This window comes from Mixophyes fleayi, chromosome 10 (assembly GCF_038048845.1).
Source record: "Mixophyes fleayi isolate aMixFle1 chromosome 10, aMixFle1.hap1, whole genome shotgun sequence".
Taxonomy (NCBI): domain Eukaryota; kingdom Metazoa; phylum Chordata; class Amphibia; order Anura; family Limnodynastidae; genus Mixophyes; species Mixophyes fleayi.
In genome coordinates, this window is record NC_134411.1 from 82,437,989 (window position 1) to 82,462,104 (window position 24,116).

The window sequence follows — 24,116 nt, forward strand, 5'->3', positions numbered from 1 at the left end:
GCAAATTTTATTACAAAATAGCATGCAAGTCACTCCCACGGTTTCAGTTTACAGAAGAACATATTGTAATTTCCTCAACAACCTAAACATTCTGCTAAACGTCCACCGTGGTTAACAACAATTGGCAATACATTTACTGACATATAGTAAGAAATACAATACATTTCCATCCATTAGCAAAATATACATATATAGCAAACAATAAAAGGGTACCATTATACTGTCAGTTTTCAACCACACATAACATCCACCACACAAGTGATTTGAGCCTGTTTTTTTAAATCCTTTATTTCCAGGTAGTCAGAGCGGGGAATTTAATTAGCCGTGAAGTGTCTCCGGAACGTCCGTAAAAAACATAACGGAGCTTTGACAGAAATCTCTGCTCGTAGCGGAGATTTCTGGCGTATATGCCGGCAATGTGCACGGGGCGATGTCCGCGTGCCACTTCGCTGGCAATTGAATTCTCCCCATAATGTGCCAGTAAACTTTATCTAGATTACCAGTAAAATGTATTTTTCCAAGGTTGGCAAAGATGATTCTTGGGGGGTGTCGGCCCTATAGTAGCCTCACCCCATTGTTACGGTAGTTCCAACTGTGATGCACAATTCCAGGTGAATAAGATTGAGCATTCTGATTGGACAGTACAAAATCTTTCTTTCATTGTTAAATAGACCCCTCTAGTATCATATTCATAGCAAAATCTTTCTATCAACGTCTGGCATGATTCCTCTCTCTCTCTCTCAATCCTCACCTTTTAGTACTTCAGCAAGTCTAAATGGCGCACAGTCCTCAGCCTAATACACACATTACACACCCTTTAAATATTTACTTACAGTAGAGCAGTCCAACAATTTCTAAGAATGTAGGTCATAAGTATGGCACTGGGGGCGCTTATTACAAATGTTTACACTTTAACTTCAACACACAGTTTAAATAGAAAGTACAATTATCATGCATGCTTATTTTCACGTAGAAAAAGGGCTTTACTGTGCCTGGGTTATATAATAAACATGCACAATTATTCAGAGAGATGTACGTGGACTGCCAGAACACATTTTTAGGTTTTTTGTGTTTTGAAATATTTGGCTCTAAACGCAAGTACATACGGTATGATCTTATTTCCCTGCAAGTACGAAGGCAAATGTGTACATGAATTTTCGCCTTCAGGCAACTTGAGTTAGTTGATTGGATAAGCCCTACTGCAACTTTTACTATATTCATATACTATATCCATTTCTAGCTCCATGCTCCATTCTGGGGTTTTCAATCACGTTGTTAGATCAGGGAAAGTTGTTTATTTTCATTAGGATAACACATTGCTCTCTGGATACGAATGTACATAATGCCGGAAGCAATGCAGAACAGTGTTGTAACCTGGGCAGTGAAAATAAACAACTCCACCTGATGATATAAAGACATGGTTGAAAGCACCGAAAGACGTTAGAAAGAAAGAGCAATGGATCCTGGACCCAAGCCAAGACCATCAAACTAAATGACCTTTATCTCTGGGTAAAAGAAAGGAGGAAATTAAAGTTCCTATGGAGCAAACGCAATTTGTTTTAGTAATTAGCTCACAATAAAAGTGGAAGCATATAACAATTAACTACAACATTACAGCGACTTGAATGCAGCGCATACCATTTTACTAAATCATGTCTCATAAATTTAACACATAAACCAATACAATAATATACAACTAAACCATTTATACATTTCAACAGGATTAATGTGTTGTTTTCCCTACTAATTACTAGGGATGAGCGCGCTCGGATTTCTGAAATCCGAGCCCACCCGAACGTTGCGGATCCGAGTCGGATCCGAGACAGATCCGGGTATTGGCGCCAAATTCAAAAGTGAAACTGAGGCTCTGACTCATAATCCCGTTGTCGGATCTCGCGATACTCGGATCCTATAAATTCCCCGCTAGTCGCCGCCATCTTCACTCGGGCATTGATCAGGGTAGAGGGAGGGTGTGTTAGGTGGTCCTCTGTGCTGTTTAGTTCTGTGCTGTTTAGTTCTGTGCTGTTTAGTGCTGTGCTGTTTAGTGCTGTGCTGTGCTGTGCTGTGCTGTGTTCTGCAGTATCAGTCCAGTGGTGCTGTGTGCTGTGCTCTGTCCTTCTGAGGTCAGTGGTGCTGCTGGGTCCTGTGCTGTGTCCTGTTCAGTCCAGTGGTGCTGTGTCCTGTGCTCTGTGCTTCTAAGGGCATAGTTATTTCCCCAATATTCCCCTGTGTTTAAAAAAATAAAAAAAAGTTTTTTTTATAAAATACCAAAAACTACTTTAATATTTTTTAATTACCACAAAATTTTCACAACCAATCCTGCAGTATAAGCCCATTGGTACTGCAATATTACCAAGTTCACACATTCAGCAGTAAAAGTCCAGTGGTACTGCAATATTACAAAGTTTACACATTCTGCAGTATCAGTCCAGTGGTGCTGTGTCCTGTGCTCTGTCCTGCTGAGTTCCGTAGTGCTGCTGGGTCCTGTGCCGTGTCCTGTTCAGTCCAGTGGTGCTGTGTCCTGTGCTCTGTGCTTCTAAGGGCATAGTTATTTCCCCATTATTCCCAAGTTTGTAAAAAATAAAAAAAAAGTAAAAAAAAATAAAAAAATTAAAAAAAAAAAAAAATATATAATAATTATAACCAAATTTGCAAAACCAATCCAGCATTATAAGTCCATTGGTACTGCAATATTACCAAGTTCACACATTCAGCAGTAAAAGTCCAGTGGTACTGCAATATTACAAAGTTTACACATTCTGCAGTATCAGTCCAGTGGTGCTGTGTCCTGTGCTCTGTCCTGCTGAGTTCCGTAGTGCTGCTGGGTCCTGTGCCGTGTCCTGTTCAGTCCAGTGGTGCTGTGTCCTGTGCTCTGTGCTTCTAAGGGCATAGTTATTTCCCCATTATTCCCAAGTTTGTAAAAAATAAAAAAAAAGTAAAAAAAAATAAAAAATTAAAAAAAAAAAAAATATATATAATAATTATAACCAAATTTGCAAAACCAATCCAGCATTATAAGTCCATTGGTACTGCAATATTACCAAGTTCACACATTCAGCAGTAAAAGTCCAGTGGTACTGCAATATTACAAAGTTTACACATTCTGCAGTATCAGTCCAGTGGTGCTGTGTCCTGTGCTCTGTCCTGCTGAGTTCCGTAGTGCTGCTGGGTCCTGTGCCGTGTCCTGTTCAGTCCAGTGGTGCTGTGTCCTGTGCTCTGTGCTTCTAAGGGCATAGTTATTTCCCCATTATTCCCAAGTTTGTAAAAAATAAAAAAAAAGTAAAAAAAAATAAAAAATTTAAAAAAAAAAAAATATATATAATAATTATAACCAAATTTGCAAAACCAATCCAGCATTATAAGTCCATTGGTACTGCAATATTACCAAGTTCACACATTCTGCAGTATCTTGTGCTACATATAATGGAGACCAAAAATTTGGAGGATAAAGTAGGGAAAGATCAAGACCCACTTCCTCCTAATGCTGAAGCTGCTGCCACTAGTCATGACATAGACGATGAAATGCCATCAACGTCGTCTTCCAAGCCCGATGCCCAATCTCGTAGTACCGGGCATGTAAAATCCAAAAAGCCCAAGTTAAGAAAAAGTAGCAAAAAGAGAAACTTAAAATCATCTGAGGAGAAACGTAAAGTTGCCAATATGCCATTTACGACACGGAGTGGCAAGGAACGGCTTAGGCCCTGGCCCGTGTTCATGACTAGTGGTTCAGCTTCACCCACGGATCTTAGCCCTCCTCCTCCTCCCCCCCCCTACAAAAAATTGAAGAGAGTTATGCTGTCAGCAACAAAACAGCAAACAACTCTGCCTTCTAAAGAGAAATTATCACAAATCCCCAAGGCGAGTCCAAGCGTGTTGGTGGTTGTCAAGCCTGACCTTCCCATCACTGTACGGGAAGAGGTGGCTCGGGAGGAGGCTATTGATGATGTAGCTGGCGCTGTGGAGGAACTTGATGATGAGGATGGTGATGTGGTTATTGTAAATGAGGCACCAGGGGGGGAAACAGCTGATGTCCATGGGATGAAAAAGCCCATCGTCATGCCTGGTCAGAAGACCAAAAAATGCACCTCTTCGGTCTGGAGTTATTTTTATCCAAATCCAGACAACCAATGTATGGCAATATGTAGCTTATGTAAAGCTCAAATAAGCAGGGGTAAGGATCTTGCCCACCTAGGAACATCCTCCCTTATACGTCACCTGAATAACCTTCATAGTTCAGTGGTTAGTTCAGGAACTGGGGCTAGGACCCTCATCGGTACAGGGACACCTAAATCCCGTGGTCCAGTTGGATACACACCAGCAACACCCTCCTCGTCAACTTCCTCCACAATCTCCATCAGATTCAGTCCTGCAGCCCAAGTCACCAGCCAGACTGAGTCCTCCTCAATACGGGATTCATCCGAGGAATCCTGCAGCGGTACGCCTACTACTGCCACTGCTGCTGTTGCTGCTGTTAGTCGGTCATCTTCCCAGAGGGGAAGTCGTAAGACCGCTAAGTCTTTCACCAAACAATTGACCGTCCAACAGTCGTTTGCCATGACCACCAAATACGATAGTAGTCACCCTATTGCAAAGCGTATAACTGCGGCTGTAACTGCAATGTTGGTGTTAGACGTGCGCCCGGTGTCCGCCATCAGTGGAGTGGGATTTAGAGGGTTGATGGAGGTATTGTGTCCCCGGTACCAAATCCCCTCGAGATTCCACTTCACTAGGCAGGCGATACCAAAAATGTACAGAGAAGTACGATCAAGTGTCCTCAGTGCTCTTAAAAATGCGGTTGTACCCACTGTCCACTTAACCACGGACATGTGGACAAGTGGTTCTGGGCAAACGAAGGACTATATGACTGTGACAGCCCACTGGGTAGATGCATCCCCTTCCGCAGCAACAGCAACAGCTGCATCAGTAGCAGCATCTACAAAATGGCTGCTCATGCAAAGGCAGGCAACATTGTGCATTACAGGCTTTAATAAGAGGCACAACGCTGCCAACATATTAGAGAAAATGAGGGAAATTATCTCCCAGTGGCTTACCCCACTTAGACTCTCATGGGGATTTGTGGTGTCAGACAATGCCAGTAACATTGTGCGGGCATTAAATATGGGCAATTTCCAGCACGTCCCATGTTTTGCCCACACCATTAATTTGGTGGTGCAGCATTACCTCAAGAGTGACAGGGGTGTGCAGGAGATGCTTGCGGTGGCCCGCAAAATTGCTGGACACTTTCGGCATTCAGCCAGTGCCTACCGCAGACTAGAGGCACATCAGAAAAGCTTGAACCTGCCCTGCCATCACCTCAAACAAGAGGTTGTGACGCGCTGGAACTCCACCCTCTATATGCTGCAGAGGATGGAGGAGCAGCAAAAGGCCATTCAGGCCTACACAGCCACCTACGACATAGGCAAAGGAGTGGGGATGCGCCTGAGTCAAGCGCAGTGGAGACTGATTTCCGTGTTGTGCAAGGTTCTGCAGCCATTTGAACTTGCCACACGAGAAGTCAGTTCCGACACTGCCAGCTTGAGTCAGGTCATTCCCCTGATCAGGCTGTTGCAGAAGCAGCTGGAGAAAGTGAGGGAGGAGCTGGTAAGCCATTGCGATTACAGCAAGCATGTAGCTCTTGTGGATGTAGCCCTTCGTACGCTTTGCCAGGATCCGAGGGTGGTCACTCTTTTAAAGTCAGAGGAATACATTCTGGCCACCGTGCTCGATCCTCGGTTTAAAGCGTATGTTGTGTCTCTGTTTCCGGCGGACACAAATCTACAGCGGTGCAAAGACCTGCTGGTCAGGAGATTGTCCTCTGAAGAGGACCGTGACATGCCAACAGCTCCACCCTCATTTTCTTCCACATCTATGGCTGCGAGGAAAAAGCTCAGTTTTCCCAAAAGAGGCACTGGCGGGGATGCTGATAACATCTGGTCCGGACTGAAGGACCTGCCAACCATTGCAGACATGTCTACTCTCGCTGCATTGGATGCTGTCACAATAGAAAAAATTGTGGATGATTACTTTGCTGACACCATCCAAGTAGACATGTCAGACAGTCCATATTGTTACTGGCAGGAAAAAAAGGCAGTTTGGAAGCCCCTGTACAAACTGGCTCTATTTTACCTGAGTTGTCCCCCCTCCAGTGTGTACTCGGAAAGAGTTTTTAGTGCAGCGGGGAACCTGGTCAGTGAGCGGCGAAGGAGGTTGCTTCCTCACAACGTTGAAAAAATGATGTTTATAAAAATGAATAATCAATTCCTCAATGAAGTACAGCACTGCCCTCCAGATACTACAGAGGGACCTGTGGTTGTGGAGTCCAGCGGGGACGAATTGATAATGTGTGATGAGGAGGAAGTAGACACTGTAGGGGGAGAGGAATCAGAGGTTGAGGATGAGGACGACATCTTGCCTCAGTAGAGCCTGTTTAGTCTGTACAGGGAGAGATGAATAGCTTTTTTGGTGTGGGGGCCCAAACAAACCAATCATTTCAGTCAAAGTTGTTTGGTAGGCCCTGTCGCTGAAATGATTGGTTTGTTAAAGTGTGCATGTCCTATTTCAACAGCAGACCTCTCAACTGCAGCTCATCCCTCCTCTGCGGGGATAATGTCTCCTGTGCTCTGACACGTCACTCTGTGTACTCTCAGCCTCAGGATCTGACACTACAGCTACCATGCCTCTTGTAGCAGCCCTCACTCCAGGGCCTCTTCCATGTGCAGTGTCCCCCTCTCTCTTGGGTTCACTATAGTGGCATGGAGTTCTCCCCCTCATCCAGGGCACACATTCCTTGCCCTGGCTCAGTCACCACGCTCAGACTTCCAGGCAATGCTGGGGGAGCCTGGGAGCTTCCACCCCAGGTCCCCAGCTACAACTCTCCTCTCCTGTGTCTTCTCTCTCTTTCTGACACTTGAAAGATCGTGCCTTTAAATGAAAAAGTCAGTCTTGATTGCACGACTATGTGCAAGTGCAACAGGGACATTTTTTTGGGTTTACAAAGTCAAACAGTAACACTACGACCCTGTCTGTCTGGGGTCTGTCAATGACGAATTGTCTGGAGCATGTTTTGAGGAGGTATTGTGGCCCCGGTATCAAATTGGGTACCGGGGCCACCCCACTATGCAGTCCAGATACTTGTTTGGTGGAATTCCGACACGTGGAGGGTTTTTTAATTATATTGTGGCCTCGGTACCAAATTGTGTACCGGGGCCACCACACTACGCAGTCAAGATACTTGTTTGGTGGAATTCAGACCAGTTGAGGGTTTTATTATTATATTGTGTGGACCACTCTATCTATACCACACTACAACTCTATACCACTCTATTTCCTACTTTAATTCTATTTAATTCTATTTCCTACTTTAATTCTATTACTAATTAATTACCATAAAGAGGAACCAAAAAAACCAATTTTACCAAAAGTATAATATGACTTAGACTTACAAACACTACACTTGAAAGATCGTGCCTTTAAATGAAAAAGTAAGTCTTCATTGCACGACTATGTGCAACAGGGACAGTTTTTTTCTTTACAAAGTCAACTAATAACACTTGGACCCTGTCTGTCTTTAACATACTTAATGGGATCTCAATGACGAATTGTCTGTAGCATGTTTGGAGGAGGTATTGTGGCCCCGGTATCAAGTTGGGTACCGGGGCCACCCCACTACGCAGTCCAGATACTTGTTTGGTGGAATTCTGACACGTGGAGGGTGTATTTATTTTATTGTGGCCCCGGTATCAAGTTGGGTACCGGGGCCACCCCACTACGCAGTCCAGATACTTGTTTGGTGGAATTCTGACACGTGGAGGGTGTATTTATTTTATTGTGGCCCCGGTATCAAGTTGGGTACCGGGGCCACCCCACTACGCAGTCCAGATACTTGTTTGGTGGAATTCTGACACGTGGAGGGTGTATTTATTTTATTGTGGCCCCGGTATCAAGTTGGGTACCGGGGCCACCCCACTACGCAGTCCAGATACTTGTTTGGTGGAATTCTGACACGTGGAGGGTGTATTTATTTTATTGTGGCCCCGGTATCAAGTTGGGTACCGGGGCCACCCCACTACGCAGTCCAGATACTTGTTTGGTGGAATTCTGACACGTGGAGGGTGTATTTATTTTATTGTGGCCCCGGTATCAAGTTGGGTACCGGGGCCACCCCACTACGCAGTCCAGATACTTGTTTGGTGGAATTCTGACACGTGGAGGGTGTATTTATTTTATTGTGGCCCCGGTACCAAATTGTGTACCGGGGCCACCACACTACGCAGTCAAGATAGATAGATGCGTATCATAGATAAAGTACATTCAGTGGTGTGGGGCAAATTGAAAAATATTCAAAATGCACTGACATTATCAAAAACAAGAGGTTGTCACATGCTAAAACTCCAACATGTATATGATGGAGAGGATGGAGGAGCAGCCGTATGTGTAGTGTAATGCAGACCTGTTGAAGGTTTTTTATATATTTTATTGTGGTGCCCAGTGCCCACTCCTCTACGCAGTCCAGGTACATTTATTGGTGCGAATCAAACAAGTTGATGGTTTTCTTATTATATATATTGTGGTGACCCACTCCTCTACGCAGTCCAGGTACATTTATTGGTGCGAATCAAACAAGTTGATGGTTTTCTTATTATATATATTGTGGTGACCCACTCCTCTACGCAGTCCAGGTACATTTATTGGTGCGATTCATAAAAGTTCAGGGTTTTTAAGATATTGTGGTGACCCACTCCTCTACGCAGTCCAGGTACATTTATTGGTGCGATTCATAAAAGTTCAGGGTTTTTAATATATTGTGGTGACCCACTCCTCTACGCAGTCCAGGTACATTTATTGGTGCGAATCAAACAAGTTGATGGTTTTCTTATTATATATATTGTGGTGACCCACTCCTCTACGCAGTCCAGGTACATTTATTGGTGCGATTCATAAAAGTTCAGGGTTTTTAAGATATTGTGGTGACCCACTCCTCTACGCAGTCCAGGTACATTTATTGGTGCGAATCAAACAAGTTGATGGTTTTCTTATTATATATATTGTGGTGACCCACTCCTCTACGCAGTCCAGGTACATTTATTGGTGCGATTCATAAAAGTTCAGGGTTTTTAATATATTGTGGTGACCCACTCCTCTACGCAGTCCAGGTACATTTATTGGTGCGAATCAAACCAGTTGATGGTTTTCTTATTATATATATTGTGGTGACCCACTCCTCTACGCAGTCCAGGTACATTTATTGGTGCGATTCATAAAAGTTCAGGGTTTTTAATATATTGTGGTGACCCACTCCTCTACGCAGTCCAGGTACATTTATTGGTGCGAATCAAACCAGTTGATGGTTTTCTTATTATATATATTGTGGTGACCCACTCCTCTACGCAGTCCAGGTACATTTATTGGTGCGATTCATAAAAGTTCAGGGTTTTTAATATATTGTGGTGACCCACTCCTCTACGCAGTCCAGGTACAATTATTGGTGCGAATCATAAAAGTTCAGGGTTTTTAATATATATTGTGGTGACCCACTCCTCTACGCAGTCCAGAAAGATACCTTGTTGCAACGTTTTGGACTAATAACTATATTGTGAGGTGTTCAGAATACACTGTAAATTAGTGGAAATGCTTGTTATTGAATGTTATTGAGGTTAATAATAGCCTAGGAGTGAAAATAAGCCCAAAAACTTGATTTTTAAACTTTTTATGTTTTTTTCAAAAAAAATCCGAATCCAATACCTTAAATCCGAACCGAGACCTTTCGTCAAGTGTTTTGCGAGACAAATCCGAACCTCAAAAATAACGAAAATCCGGATCCAAAACACAAAACACGAGACCTCAAAAGTCGCCGGTGCACATCCCTACTAATTACATTACATTGCTTAACACATATACAAAGTGCCACATGCAGAGGGGTAACTTCTCCTGGGCAGAAGTTTTGAAAGTTGGCATGTATGGATAATAGTGCTATCGGAGATGTAACACCCGCCTGTGTTAAATATCTCGTTAGCCTGGCTATCACATCCTGAGCACAACGATATCTGAATAAATAGGGAAGAAATTAGCCTGTGCTCGGTATATCCCATATTATATATGGTACCATATGTCCATATATGTATACAAAACAAAAAGACAGTTGTTGTCAGCATTTATCCTTAACACTGCATATCTCTGCGTATCGAGCAAAATGAAAACATGGGGCCTGATTCATTAAGGATCTTAACTTGAGAAACTTCTTATTTCAGTCTCCTGGACAAAACCATGTTACAATGCAAGGGGTGAAAATTAGTATTCTGTTTTGCACATAAGTTAAATACTGACTGTTTTTTCATGTAGCACACAAATATCAACTCTAAATTTCAGTGTACAAATAAGCTATCAAGTATTTGTGTGCTACATGAAAAAACAGTCACTATTTAACTTATGTGCAAAACAGAATACTAATTTGCACCCCTTGCATTGTAACATGGTTTTTGTCCAGGAGACTTAAATAAGAAGTTTCTCAAGTTAAGATCCTTAATGAATCGGGGCCATGAGGCATTGGTTTATATTTTTTGATCAAAACATTTAAGCCTGCATCCCAGCGTCAAGGGCACCTTATTGTATACAGCAATCTTATCTGAATAAATAGTCTGAAAACAATTATTAATTAATTTAAAAGATACTTATTTTTTTTATTAATGGGGACATTGACCCCTACAGGTCAGACCTAAGAACTGGTTACTTCCACACCAGAAACACTAAACAAAGAACCCTTTAGACACTATACCTAATGATTTGTATGGCAAAAACAGAGATATTCTTGTGCCAAGTATTCTTGGTTTTATGTACTATCAAGAACAAAGCAAATGAGAATTACAGTAAATAGTCATGTTTTTATTGGAACAATATTTTATTCCTTTTGGAAGATAAAAGATTTCCTTTCCGTCAAGACCATTTAATCTCTCCAACTGGACACAAAAGCTATCTTATGACAATACCAATACTTCTAGCCACCAGTCTCATGTAAATACATTAATGCCACTGAACTAATATAGCACATAGATAGATTTAGGGTATAATGTGTCTAATTTTTTGTGAAAATACCAACAAACAAACAAAATATAACTACAACTTAGCATTCTAAAGAATAAACAGGGATTGTTTCATACTTGGTCGCACCTCTGTAGCAGTGCAGATGCTTCTGCAAGATTCTAAGGAGCAAAATATTTTAACGATAAAATCATAATACACGTTAAGCCAACCAAACCACATCAAGTAACTTGTACAAGATTAAACGCACCAGTCATAAAATAAATTCAAATGTACCAACGGTATTTAATTCTCTAGTTGGGTAGATAAATAACATTCAACTTTTAGGACCGTTTTTCAATATTCTACAAGCGAACGTGTCTGGAAGAATTTTATAAGTGGATCACGGATAGGTTGTTAGAAAGTTATCCTAAGAACAAATCTAATTAAAAGGAGAAATATGTCCAAGCCCATTCAAACCTAAAACAGCCAGAAAGATTACAGGATAAATGTAAATATACCTTTTCATTGCTAAAACTGAATTTTTGCTCGGCCATTCCACACCTTTTATGTTCTGTGGCTTTTCTACAAGTTGAAGTTTGTACACTATTTTTAGAGGTTAAATATGCAGAATTGACAAAACGGCCTATTTTACATATGTAATTAGTGGTGCAGAAAGGGGGGAGGTTAGAGGGTGGGGGTTGAGGGGCTGAGGAGTGGTGGAGGTTGGGGGTTAGAGGTTGGGGGGTGGAGGATGGAGGTTGTGGGGGTGGACGTTGCGGGTTACAGGGTGGGGGATGGAGGTTGAAGTGTGGGGGGTGGAGGTTGGAGGATGGGTGTTGAAGGTTCAAGGGTGGGGAGTGGAGTTTGGGGGTTGGAGGTTGGAGGGTGGGGGTTGGAAGGTGGGTGGTGGAGGGTGAGGGTGGAGGATAGGGGTTGGTGGTTGAAGAGTGTGGGGTGGATGTTGGGGGTTGAAGGGTGGGGAGTGGGGGTTGGAGGGTGGGGGGTGGAGGTTGGGGAGTGGAGGATGGAGGATGAGGGTTGGAGTTTGAAAGGTGGGGGGTGGAGCGTGGGGGTTGGAGGGTGGGGGTTGGAGGGTGAGGGTGGAGGATGGGGGTTGGTGGTTGAAGAGTGGGGGGTGGATGTTGGGGGTTGGAGAGTGGGGGGGTGGATGTTGGGGGTTGGAGGGTGGGGAGTGGAGGTTGGGGGTTGGAGGGTGGGGGGTGGAGGTTGGGGAGTGGAGGATGGAGGATGGGGGTTGGAGTTTGAAAGGTGGGGGGTGGAGGTTGAAGGGTGTATGGTGTTGTAGGCATGGCATATTATATCCCCACCTGACCTGGGTTATAGGTGGGGGAAAGTGACTAGCTTCCTTTTGGTTGACCCTGTGGCCGGGAATCTGTAAGATCCCACTCCCTTAGGCTGCACCGGCTTCTCCTCAACCCGAGAAGCAGACCTATCAGTTCCTGTTGGCAGCAGTGAATAGAACCCATATTCTATATGTAATAATTTCCTACACACACTCTCTGGCAGGGTATAACTACCACTTACCTTTGCTGCAACTTCTAACTCTTATGTGACACCAGACCCCTCTGGCACATCACATGACACCATCAGGAGTAGACTGAGCTACATAAACAGTGATCTGAAGATGATGAAGCTGTAACATAATGTTCTACCATAGAGTGCATCTAGCACATTCTTAGCTCTCCTTTGTTCATTTAACCTATAAAATACAGTGGATAAAGGTGTCCTTATGCTCTAGTAGTTGTGTTTGTTTTTATTTGTACATATGATGCTATTATCATCTGTATTTATTGTACATTTGCCAAGCCAATAAATACTCTGTACCTATATCCATACACTGCCTGCTTTATAAACGTGTATATATAAAACAACATAGATATACCTGTTTGTGACCTATGATTTGACTACCGATCATTTAAAGGGCAGCCTTGTTACATCCAGAAGAAATCTCTCATTGGTTACCTTATGCATAAAACACACAAATAAGGTGCCCTCATTAAATAAACCCCAGAGCCGAAAATGCTACAATTCCCGTGAATTTGCAGCCCTGTCATCTTTTCTACAGGGCTGGGCATGTAAGCAGCTTGTATAATGCAGACACTGTACCATTCTGTGGGACCAATCCCAAAAGAATTGGAATGTATCTTAGAAAAATGTTTTCTCTGCACAGAATCCTAAAGGTTCATCTCTGTCTGTCTGACAGAGCAGTCGACACATTTCCATCCTTTCTGAAAATCTGTTACATTTTTCAAGTTATAAATCTTTCGGCATCAGGTTATTCGAGGGCAGGATCACGCTGCTCTGGCGAGTTAAGGTTAACACAGTGACAGCTTGAGCTTTCTCACTGTAATTTATAACTCCGCAACAGAACCAGAGTTTTTATTCCCATCTATTAAAAACAAGGGGGATTGCACATCTGTTAAAGTTCTTGCACAATGGCTGGCTTTGCACAGAAACAGGAAACGTAACCCAATAGTCTCAGAACTTCAACAAACCTGACCCACTTTCAAATGTTAGAAAGAAGGATTTTTTTTATATATATATTAATTTTAGTTTCTTGTAACATCTGCTAAGAGCTTGTTGCCCCCTAAAACTTGATATTCTTTCAACTCCCAGCACTGCCAAAAAAAATATTTGGTTCTCTTAAAGGCTGCAGTGAGCGTGCGATAATAGGACTTGGGCTGCCCCACTATTTGAGATGACTACTTAGAAGACATCAAAGAGGCTTTTACATTAGTTAATCCATTAGTAAAATATCTTATCACAATTCTGGAGATCTCTATTCTATGATTTGGCAAGTCAGAAACTTCTTTCTTTTTTAGATGCCCACAAAAGATACATTATCAAGTGTACAGTGACCTGGGTGTACTTACTTTGAGCTCCTTTGTAGAATCTCAACTGTTGATTTATAAAATGAAGAACTCTATGGGCTAGATTTACTAAACTGCGGGTTTGGAAAAGTGGAGATGTTGCCTATAGCAACCAATCAGATTCTAGCTTTCATTAATTTAGTGCATTCTACAAAATGACAACTAGAATCTGATTGGTTGCTATAGGCAACATCGCCACTTTTTCAAACCCGCACTTTAGTAAATATACCCCTATGTAATAAGCTGGGAGCCATGAAATGTTCATGATTTATTGCATTATTTTTTAAAATCACCCCCATTTACCAGTTGTTCACACTAGTGGAGGCAGTCATTTTTTAGAACAGGTATTTACTAAAGATGCCTATTATTTCACTAGGAAAGGAATATTGATCAAATGTCTTTTTTTTTTTTTCACTGGACAGCCCTGATTTCACTGAAAAACGGATGGTGCCTATTGGTTTGTAGGTGAAGTGACGTCCAATAGGGGAGTGGTCGCTTGCAAAGGGGGTATGGTCCGGAGGATTGGTGCGTGGCTTGGCACATTAGTTCCATTTGGAATGTTGGGAGGCATGTCTCACTGCTCTCTAGTGAATTGGAACTAGGGTGGTGTCACAGAGGCACTGTGAATGCTATTGCTTTTCCAACTAAAATAGTGCTAGGGTTCACTGTGTTCAATCGCCCTCATGGTGACAGGTGGCCGTGAACAGAGAACGCTACCAAATTGTCACATGGGATTAGTCTGTGAAGATGTTGCTTGTCCCTCCCTATGTGGTATCACCCGTAATGGACACATGATTTGCATTCGTTACTAATTACTGTAAAGACGGTACTGGAGTGGTGAGCACAAGTTTGATGCAAGTTTGTTGTGTATTATAATTTATAAGTTTCAGTTCACATGTTATACAAAAGTATTGGTACATTTATTCATTACTGCGTGAATACCAGAAGGTCACCTTGCAGAATGTCTACAACAACGGACGATAAAGACCAAACAAGTGCCAAGGTGTACGGAAGCTTTGAGTCAACCTCTTTCACATAGATCCTATTAATCCCTCATCGCAAGTTCATTAAAACACACCACAACTACCTGATCCAAGTTAACATCATGAAAGAGCACCAAATGCAGACTTAATCCATAGGGACAACACAGGGTAGTCTTGGCCAAAGACAGTAGCCCCTTAAGCCGCTGTTACAATCCATCATTAGTCTACAGTAAATTGCACATTATTAATTTTGTAAACCACACACTTTTCACATTTTGGAGTAGTACAGAGGTCACCAAACTTTTTTCACCACTCCTCTCCAAATTTTCCTCGGGCACATAATTATTTAAAGAAACTTCAGCCAAATGTCTACTGTGTTTTTCAGTTCATTTCTTTTTTTCCACTCGTAATTCTAAAAAGCCAGTTCCCATGATTTTGCTGTATCACATTTCTCTTGTCTCCACTCCACAGACAAATGTATTGCACATCATCGAGTAATTATCACAACAAGCAAGATCTCTACTGCGAGGGAACTCAACGTTGGACGCTACTAGAGAGATCGTCTAGAAATTGTTATAGTCAAAGCACCAAATAAACTATTGATTTAATGCTCACAGGTATCAAAGGCAGAGAGGTTAATAAAAAAAATACCTACATCTGGATTTTAAATATACTTTTATGCCAAAAAGCTAATAAAAAGTAAAGGAGTTCACTCACCATGGACTTTGTGAAGGGTCGAACCAAAGCAAACAGTAAAGTGTACCCCCACCAGTTGCGATGAAGGGAGGAATACATCATATTCCCTGGATGCAGCGCATTGGAGGTCACCCCATGGGGGGAGAGGCGTCGATTCAGCTCCTTGGAGAAGAGAAGGTTGCACAGCTTAGAACGGTTGTACGCCAACATAGCCCAATAGTCCTTCTTAGATGGGGAAAGCAGGTTGAGGTCAAGTTTCCCCGATGAATCTTTAATTTCTGTGAATCTAAAGTTATAAAAAAAAGAAAAGAATTCAATATTTCAGACATCCTGCCAGTAAAACATTAACTACCGTCCAGGAAACTAGCACTTGTTATAATCTGTTTTTCAGTTGCTGAAGGTGTTGATTCTTTTTCAACTCACTTAAAAAAAAATCCGGTTTTCCTCCCTTATGATGAGACTTCACATTTTGCCAATCATCCATTCAAACAGGCATAACTTTTTGATTGGTCAGTCCAAGTGATTTTTTTTTAAATGACAGATACTGTATATAGAATATATATTAATTGTACGGACATTATATAAGTGAAAATTAGCAAAAATATAATAACAATTTGATTCTCAGTTTCACATTATTATGTAAACCCAATATTTGGATAGTCACCCCTAAAATTCAGATGATTCATTCTCTCGTATATAGGGACACCAGGGAGTAAATGTATCAAGCTGAGAGTTTTCCGGCGGGTTTGAAAAACCAATCAGATTCTAGCTATCATTTACTTAGTACATTCTACAAAATGACAGCTAGAATCTGATTGGTTGCTATAGGCAACATCTCCAATTTTCAAACCTGCCGGAAAACTCTCAGCTTGATACATTTACCCCCAGATCTGCGTACAAGGCATGACACCGCCATACAGTCCAAGGTCCAGTGTATATATTTTAGTTGTACATTTTTTTTCCCACCCCTTATGGTATACCACCCTTGCACAAAGTTGCAATATACCCGTGAGCTCAAATAGTTTGTGGAAATGTGGGATGGGGAAGGCAAAGATCGGGAAACTGGTGTATTTTGGAACAACCATAATTCTGGGTGACATTAATACATTTTCATGGCACAAAAAAATGCACAAGTGTGACACATAAGGCGAGATATTATCTAGGTATAATGGGGAGCGGGTTAGAGAAGGAATATTTTGTAAGAATAACTGACACAAAACTGGGGCTGGGATAATCGATTTCATTAAAAAAACAAAAACTATAAAATATATTTTTAAGTCACATATCTTCATTTATTTACAATTCACAAGGTATATCGTGTAACAAATGTAAACAAAATATATTTTTTTAAAAAACATTCCAGTCCTGATGTATCTTTAGAACACACGGTCTTGGAGCTCACAAGGGGCCTGATTCATTAAGGATCATAACTTGCGAAACTTCTTATTTCAGTCTCCTGGACAAAACCATGTTACAATGCAAGGGGGGCAAATTAGTATTCTGTTTTGCACATAAGTCAAATACTGACTGATTTTTTCATGTAGCACACAAATATCTACTTTAAATTTCAGTGTACAATAAGTTATCAAGTATTTGTGTGCTACATGAAAACACAGTCAGTATTTAACTTATGTGCAAAACAGAATACTAATTTGCACCCCTTGCATTGTAACATAGTTTTTGTCCAGGAGACTGAAATAAGAAGTTTCTCAAGTTAAGATCCTTAATGAATCAGGCCCAAGGCCATTTTTTGTGACGCGTGGAAAGCAAAACAGAAACCGGGTTCCGGAGCACCGAGTCCCATTCTATCTGTATTGTATCACTCGTCCACCAACCCTAAGATAAAATTCCTGCTTTAGACTGTTACCATATAAGCCCTATTCTTGAAGGCCCTGCTCGACAGAACGCCAGGACTTTCTTAGACTGAATTGTGGTGCAACACAACTCCATTTCCGAAGGGGCCTCTCACAACACAACTAACCATCTGCTGAGGAAAATTTCTCAGAAAGATAAGGGCAGCACGGTGGCTCAGTGGTTAGCACTTCTGCCTCATAGCACTGGCGTCATAAGTTCAATTCCCGATCATGGCCTTATCTGTGTAGAGTTTGTATGCTCTCCCTGTGTTTGCGTGGGTTTCCTCCGGGTGCTCCGGTTTTCTCTCACACTCCAAAAACATACTAGTAGGTTAATTGGCTGCTATCAAATTGCCCTTAGTCTCTCTTGGTCTCTGTGTTTGTTAGGGAATTTAGACTGTAAGCTCCAATGGGACAGGGACTGATGTGAGAGAGTTCTCTGTACAGCGCTGCGGAATTAGTGGCGCTATATAAATAGCTGATGATGATGATAGGTAAGTAAAACATGTCTAAAGACCCCAGAACTTAACATATATATATGGAGACACCCTTAAAAGCCCTTGGCTCCGGTAGACTTCTTAGGACTATTCCTGTGCTAATATAATGAATGGGAACGCCTTGAACTTGGGAGTCCGTGTGAGCCCAATGACCTCTTACTTGTAGAATACAAATAGTTAGTAACACTGGGACAATAACCTTGGTATCTGGCCATCAGCTTCCTCACATGTTTAAAAGATAAATATAAACAGAGCAAGGATGAGTTTTGGCAGACTATAATGTGTTTAAGTATACCCATGGTATGGCTTAATCACAAATCAAAATAACTAGTTGATGTTTTGTAATTGACTCAGACAGAATAATTAAACGCCAGATGTTTGTTACTTTACTTCTTTCCGCCTCTTGATACGGGAGGAAAGCCGTAAAAAATGTCCTCAAGAAAAATTCCTGATTAACTTTAAATCTAAGAACATTTTGTGACTTGCCGATGGCGTGGCTTTACAGGGGCGGCATCTTAACCGGAGCTGAACGTACCCTCTATGGTTTGGTATACTGAGCAGTTAGGACTTCACCCTCTTCACGGACTAACAAAGTGGCAACATTAGTGAAATGCGGCATGAAATATATTCATTTTTATGTACTTGCTCAAGATCGATAGAGACGTTTTTGACATTTAAAGAATTTAGGCCCTATTTATTAAGCCCTAACAATGCAGTAAAATGCCTAGGGGTAAATGCATCAAATAGCGATTTTTGCAAATCGCATATATCCGGCTACTTCATCATCATCACCATTTATTTATATAGTGTCACTGATTCCGCAGCGCTGTACAGAGAACTCATTCACCTCAGTCCCTGCCCCATTGGAGCTTACAGTCTAAATTCCCTAATATACAGAGAGAGAGAGAGAGAGAGAGAGAGAGAGAGAAAGAGACTAGGGTCAATTTTAATAGCAGCCAATTAACCTACCAGTATTTTTTTAGAGTGTGGGGGGAAACCGGAGCACCCGGAGGAAACCCACACAAACACGGGGAGAACATACAAACTCCACACAGATAAGGCCATGGTCGTGAACTCATGACCCCAGCGCTGTGAGGCAGAAGTGCTTACCACTTAGCCACTGTGCTGCCCCACTCTACATGGCAAATTTAAATCAGCAATGGCTTTAAAGACATTGCAGCTTTAAATTTACCATGCACATTCGCCGGATATCAGCAATTTGCAAAAATCGCAATTTGATACATTTACCCTCTAGAATTAATAAAATACATTGCATAACAATACTGGTCTATCAAAAGAGAAAGGAGCCTGTAAGACTGTGGTAGCGTTACTATGACCCAGGGTCTACTACAGCGCAGGAATCAGGAGGTCCTGTTGGCTACCTTAAGAAAGAAGGCCCACACTGCATATTAACCAGGTAAGATGTAGACAAGAGTCAGAAGTCACAGGCAAATCAGCACAAAGGTCATAGTCATAGGCAAGACGGTAATAGGAACTAGTCACAGGGGTCTATTAATCAGGCATTAAACTATGAGGAAACATAATGATATCTTCTGCATTAGGCAAAGTACCTAATAATACAGCAGTCCCCATCATTTTCAATGGGAACACAATGTCATTAGCCATTCAATCCTATGGGAAGAGCATCACAGGAGAGGGATCTTTGGATCTCCCTGCGGCAACCTTCGTGCTCTTACCCGCATTGATTAATGGAATTGTCCCTTGGGCAGTAAGGACTCCGGGTCAGAACCTGGAGTTGTCATTAGAACAGAGTCATCGCCAGGACAGCCTCTTATCAGATGCGCTGTGCCCACATGACTTCAATGGTAAACTGCTCCGCTAAGTCATCTGTCATCGCTGAGATGTCATAGGATACTTAATGGGGCAAAACAGCAAACAATGGGCCTGATTCATTAAGGAAACTTCTTATTTCAGTCTCCTGGACAAAACCATGTTACAATGCAAGGGGTGCAAATGAGTATTCTGTTTTGCACATAAGTTAAATACTGACTGTTTTTTCATGTAGCACACAAATACTTGATAGCTTATTTGTACACTGAAATTTAAAGTTTATATTTGTGTGCTACATGAAAAAACAGTCAGTATTTAACTTATGTGCAAAACAGAATACTCATTTGCACCCCTTGCATTGTAACATGGTTTTGTCCAGGAGACTGAAATAAGAAGTTTCTCAAGTTATGATCCTTAATGAATCAGGCCCAATGTTAGATAGGCCCCTAAGGTAAAAAATGGTTAATCCAGACAGACCAAGTTGATGTGAAATCTGGACAAGACAGAACCTGCAAATACAGGTGAAACAGCAGCCGTTCAGGAAGCCTCCTTACAGCACAAGACATGCTGGCCACTGGATGAGTGTAGAACTTCTCCTGAAATATGCCAGAGATCAGGTTACCCATTAATGACATTATCAAATTTAAAGTAGACCAAGGAACCAGATACCGCCCAACATTTCTAAACCAAAATCGTAACAGAGTAAGCCTCACTGTCAGGCGCTGTCCCTGTTCTGTGTCCGTCACACAGGGACGGACACCTGCTTCCTCCGTTGAGAGCCTGGTTGCTAGGCAACCAGGCAAACTTCTGGGCAGGCGGCAGCAGCGCGTCTCGTTGCCTAGCAACGGGACGCTTCCCTCTGATTCCGGCGGTGGTGTTCTACGTCACCACCGCCAATAGGTAGGGCTGCCTCCTCTCCCTATAAATGGTCAGCTCTGCCACTTAGTGGGTGCCAGAGTATTAGGTCCCTCTAATCTCCAGCGTTCCTGTGTTATATATTACTGTGTCTCCTGTGTACAACCCGGCTTGATCTTGACTATCCATTATCTGTGCTCCTCGTGAATTGACCCAGGCTATGTTTTGACCATTCTTTATCTCCTGCGCTCCTGATACCTGACCCGGCTAGCTCCTGACAGCGATTACGGATTCTCCTTCTGGCATCTCTTGATTTCTCGGTTTTGACCTGGCCTGCCTGACACCTCTTCCATCCTATCGCTCCACTGGTTGCTCCCTCTGAGGACCACGACCTGCGTGTCTCCCGCAGCGAAGATCATACTTCCTTGCGGGGGTCCCTGGCGAAGACCTGGGACACGTTAGACTCCGCACCTCTTTGGTGAGTAGTGCTGAAACCAGTAAGCAGTATAGCCCTGAGTTTCGTGACACTCACCCCCTCCCCCATAATGTCCTCGCTATCATTTTTTCCCCTAGGAAGGGTGACGACACCATCGTGTCCCCGTGGCCCTGCTATGCAATGCCTGGGAGGATGCCCTGAAATTCGGGAGCCTCACGGAAATTCCAGGACAGTAGACAAGTAACAAAAATATCCAGGACACGATCTTTAAAAAGCAGGGCCAGCCGGACTAACTAATGATCTCCTCTTCGCACAATAATATAATAAATAACAAATTCATTTTTATTCCCATGTGAATGAAAATCAGTTCTAGCTATAACCTACAATATGCCCTTTCACAAACAATAATGCCCTACCCATTAACTGCAGAATATCCCGTTCCTGCAGTTCTGCGTAATTAAGCAGTAAAGAAACAATGGTTTTAAAAAAATAAACTATAAGTTTTGCCCTATATTTGGTCTAATCCTTTTCTGCTGGAAAGTTTTTCTTTTATATGAAATATGCAGTTTTGTCATAGACCAGATACAGATCTCTGTCCACTAACAATAACGAAGAGAAACGATCTGACTTCGTACTTGAGGCAGAAGGTTGCAAGCCGAGACAAGCAGTTGACAATTCAACATAATCTCCCATTAAATAACAGCTCATTTATACCGTATCCCCTGGTACCCTCCACATCTGGCAAGTGAGGGGAGTTGGCAGATTTATTCCTGAGAGCTAGCCCCGGATTGCCCACAGTAGCCCCCTATTGGCTTCATAACTTCAACCAACTCTCCTTCCACAGAGCTGACGTGATTTGCAAAGATAAGGAAATACAGATTTAGTTACCACCTAATTAGGAGATGCTCTGTGTTTCAGAGCAGGGTGGGATTACTGCTCAATGCTCTCTGCTGCCTCCTTCAATTTCAGCTACCATAAATTGTAAATGGTATATGTAAATCAATCTGCAGTGTGTCATTTATACTATAAGCCCTTGTGTTTGGATGTAATAAAGGTTTCAGCCTGACCCTTGGCTGGTCTCCCTGCTCCGAGTCCCAAGGGTTACATTTATGGATACATGATTAAAAAATAAGCTCTACTCTAGGTCACTTAAACATTTTAGAAGTAAGAATTGGATTTGTTCCCCCTTCTGCTTGGTTTTGAGGCCTCATATTCTAGACATGTTATGCTTAATGCTAATGTATTAAAGGGAGCAGGCCCTGTTAACTCATGGTTTCCAGAGGGATTTAAATGTTATGTTTAAACTCTCTAACTTTCTCCAACCATCACATACACGTTCTCGTCTGCACATCAGGTGCCCCTGCATTGGCTGTCATGTCAATACGGAGAGGACTCAAGTTTCTGCAAGGATCACACGGGAGCCCGTACTAAGTGTGTAATAACAATTGTTACAGCGGAGGCATAAAAAAACTTTCCTATAACATTCCTGCACCTAAAATGGATTAATTGCCGGTGGTATGAAACATCGGTGTTCATACCTCCCAAGTTTCCCGATTTCGGTGGGATAGTCCCGATTTAAGGGCTCTGTCCCACTGTCACATTCAGGGAATGTTGGGAGGTATATTCCATTTACACAGCAGAGCAGCGGTGATCGGCTGCACCCGCTCTGGTGAGCGCTGCAGTGTTTGGAGGGGAAAGCCTAGTGCTACACCCCCATTGTGACATCACCACACCCCTAAAATGTTGGGGGGTATGCTGTGTCTTCTGCTTTAGTGAATGCTGCACACTCCTTAGTTTCCGGTCGCCCTCCTACTTTTATCACCGGGTCGTGAATTGTTGTAGTATTTTCATTCTCTATTTATGAAACAGAGAAAAGCCCTAAATTCCATTGAAAACGTGTTTTTCGCTGGAGACCCGGCATTTCCCTATTTATGAAAGGCCAAGGATGTGGGGAAGCAAGGCATGGGACACCTATTTAATAACTGTAATGGCGGTACTTGTGCTGCCGTTGTCCTCCTATGGTTATAGGAGGATAGGGGGATCCTCTGCATCTGCAGAGGCTGCCTAGACTGGCTGGTGAAGCGAAAAAAATATGCTTAACGCCCCCAGCCAGTATCGCTGGGGTGCTGTACACCGCTAATAAATATATAGACACACACACAATACCATATCAGTAGTGGCGACTGGCTCTAAGCTGTAGACAGGACAACATGCAGTTTGGGAGTTTACTGGTTTCCATGTGTATCCTGAGTGGCACATGTATAAGAAACTCTCGGAGAGACTAAACTTATTTACTTTCCTTTATTTACTTACCACACCAGTATGATATTGGGACTGTGGGAGGAAATCAGAGTACCCAGAGGGACCCACACAAAAACACGGGGAGAACACACAAACTCCTCCCAGATAGGGCCCTAATTAGAAAAGAACCCATGACCCGAGCACTGTGAGCTACCAATGCTAACCACTGTGCTATCGTGCTGCCCCAAAATTAGGATAGACTGACCATCAAACTCTTGCCCTGGTTTCTATAACACATCTGAGCTCACTAAAGAATGGCCGCACTTATGTTAATACATTATTTCTTACTTGCAAAACTTGTAGTGGCTTTTCACTTAATTGTAGCTGTATATCAATCTCAGCCTCTGGGCAGACGTGTAGCCAACAAGCTGGGAGTTCAAGGTAAGTCGGGGAGATGTAAATAGAGCGTTTCGGAAAGCCCTGGTTTTGCACTTAGAAGAATGCAGCGGGCTATAACCCAAAATGACAGTCACTGGGAACGACGGTACGTCTCTCTCTCTACGGTGTATCAGTACTTGGCAGGGGCAAACGCAGGATTTGGAGAGGGGGGGTTTCCACACCACGCTGCCAGTGGGCGTGACCAGCATGCATGGGGGCGTAGCTATAATATTAGACAGTGCTTGGCTGCTCTCCAACTCTTCCTATCCCCATAATATACATGGGCAATGATGTGTGCACTACTGTTAGGTGCACGCAGCTCTCCCTTTTCAAACAGAGCTGTGTGAAGTGGGAGGAGGGTCCAGCCACCTCAAATATACAGTGCCTCAGGCTTGGAGGGGGGTTTACAGGCACTAGGA

At 42.6% G+C, this 24,116-nt stretch overlaps 1 protein-coding gene across 1 annotated transcript in view; it reads right to left on the minus strand.

Annotated features, from left to right (window-relative positions):
- WWOX (WW domain containing oxidoreductase) overlaps positions 1-24,116 on the minus strand; it is an 820,606-nt gene that overhangs the window by 582,907 nt on the left and 213,583 nt on the right. Inside the window, exon 9 of the mRNA XM_075188989.1 lies at positions 15,608-15,872. Coding sequence (XP_075045090.1) covers positions 15,608-15,872 — 265 coding nt within the window. The remainder of the gene's footprint in view (positions 1-15,607; positions 15,873-24,116) is intronic.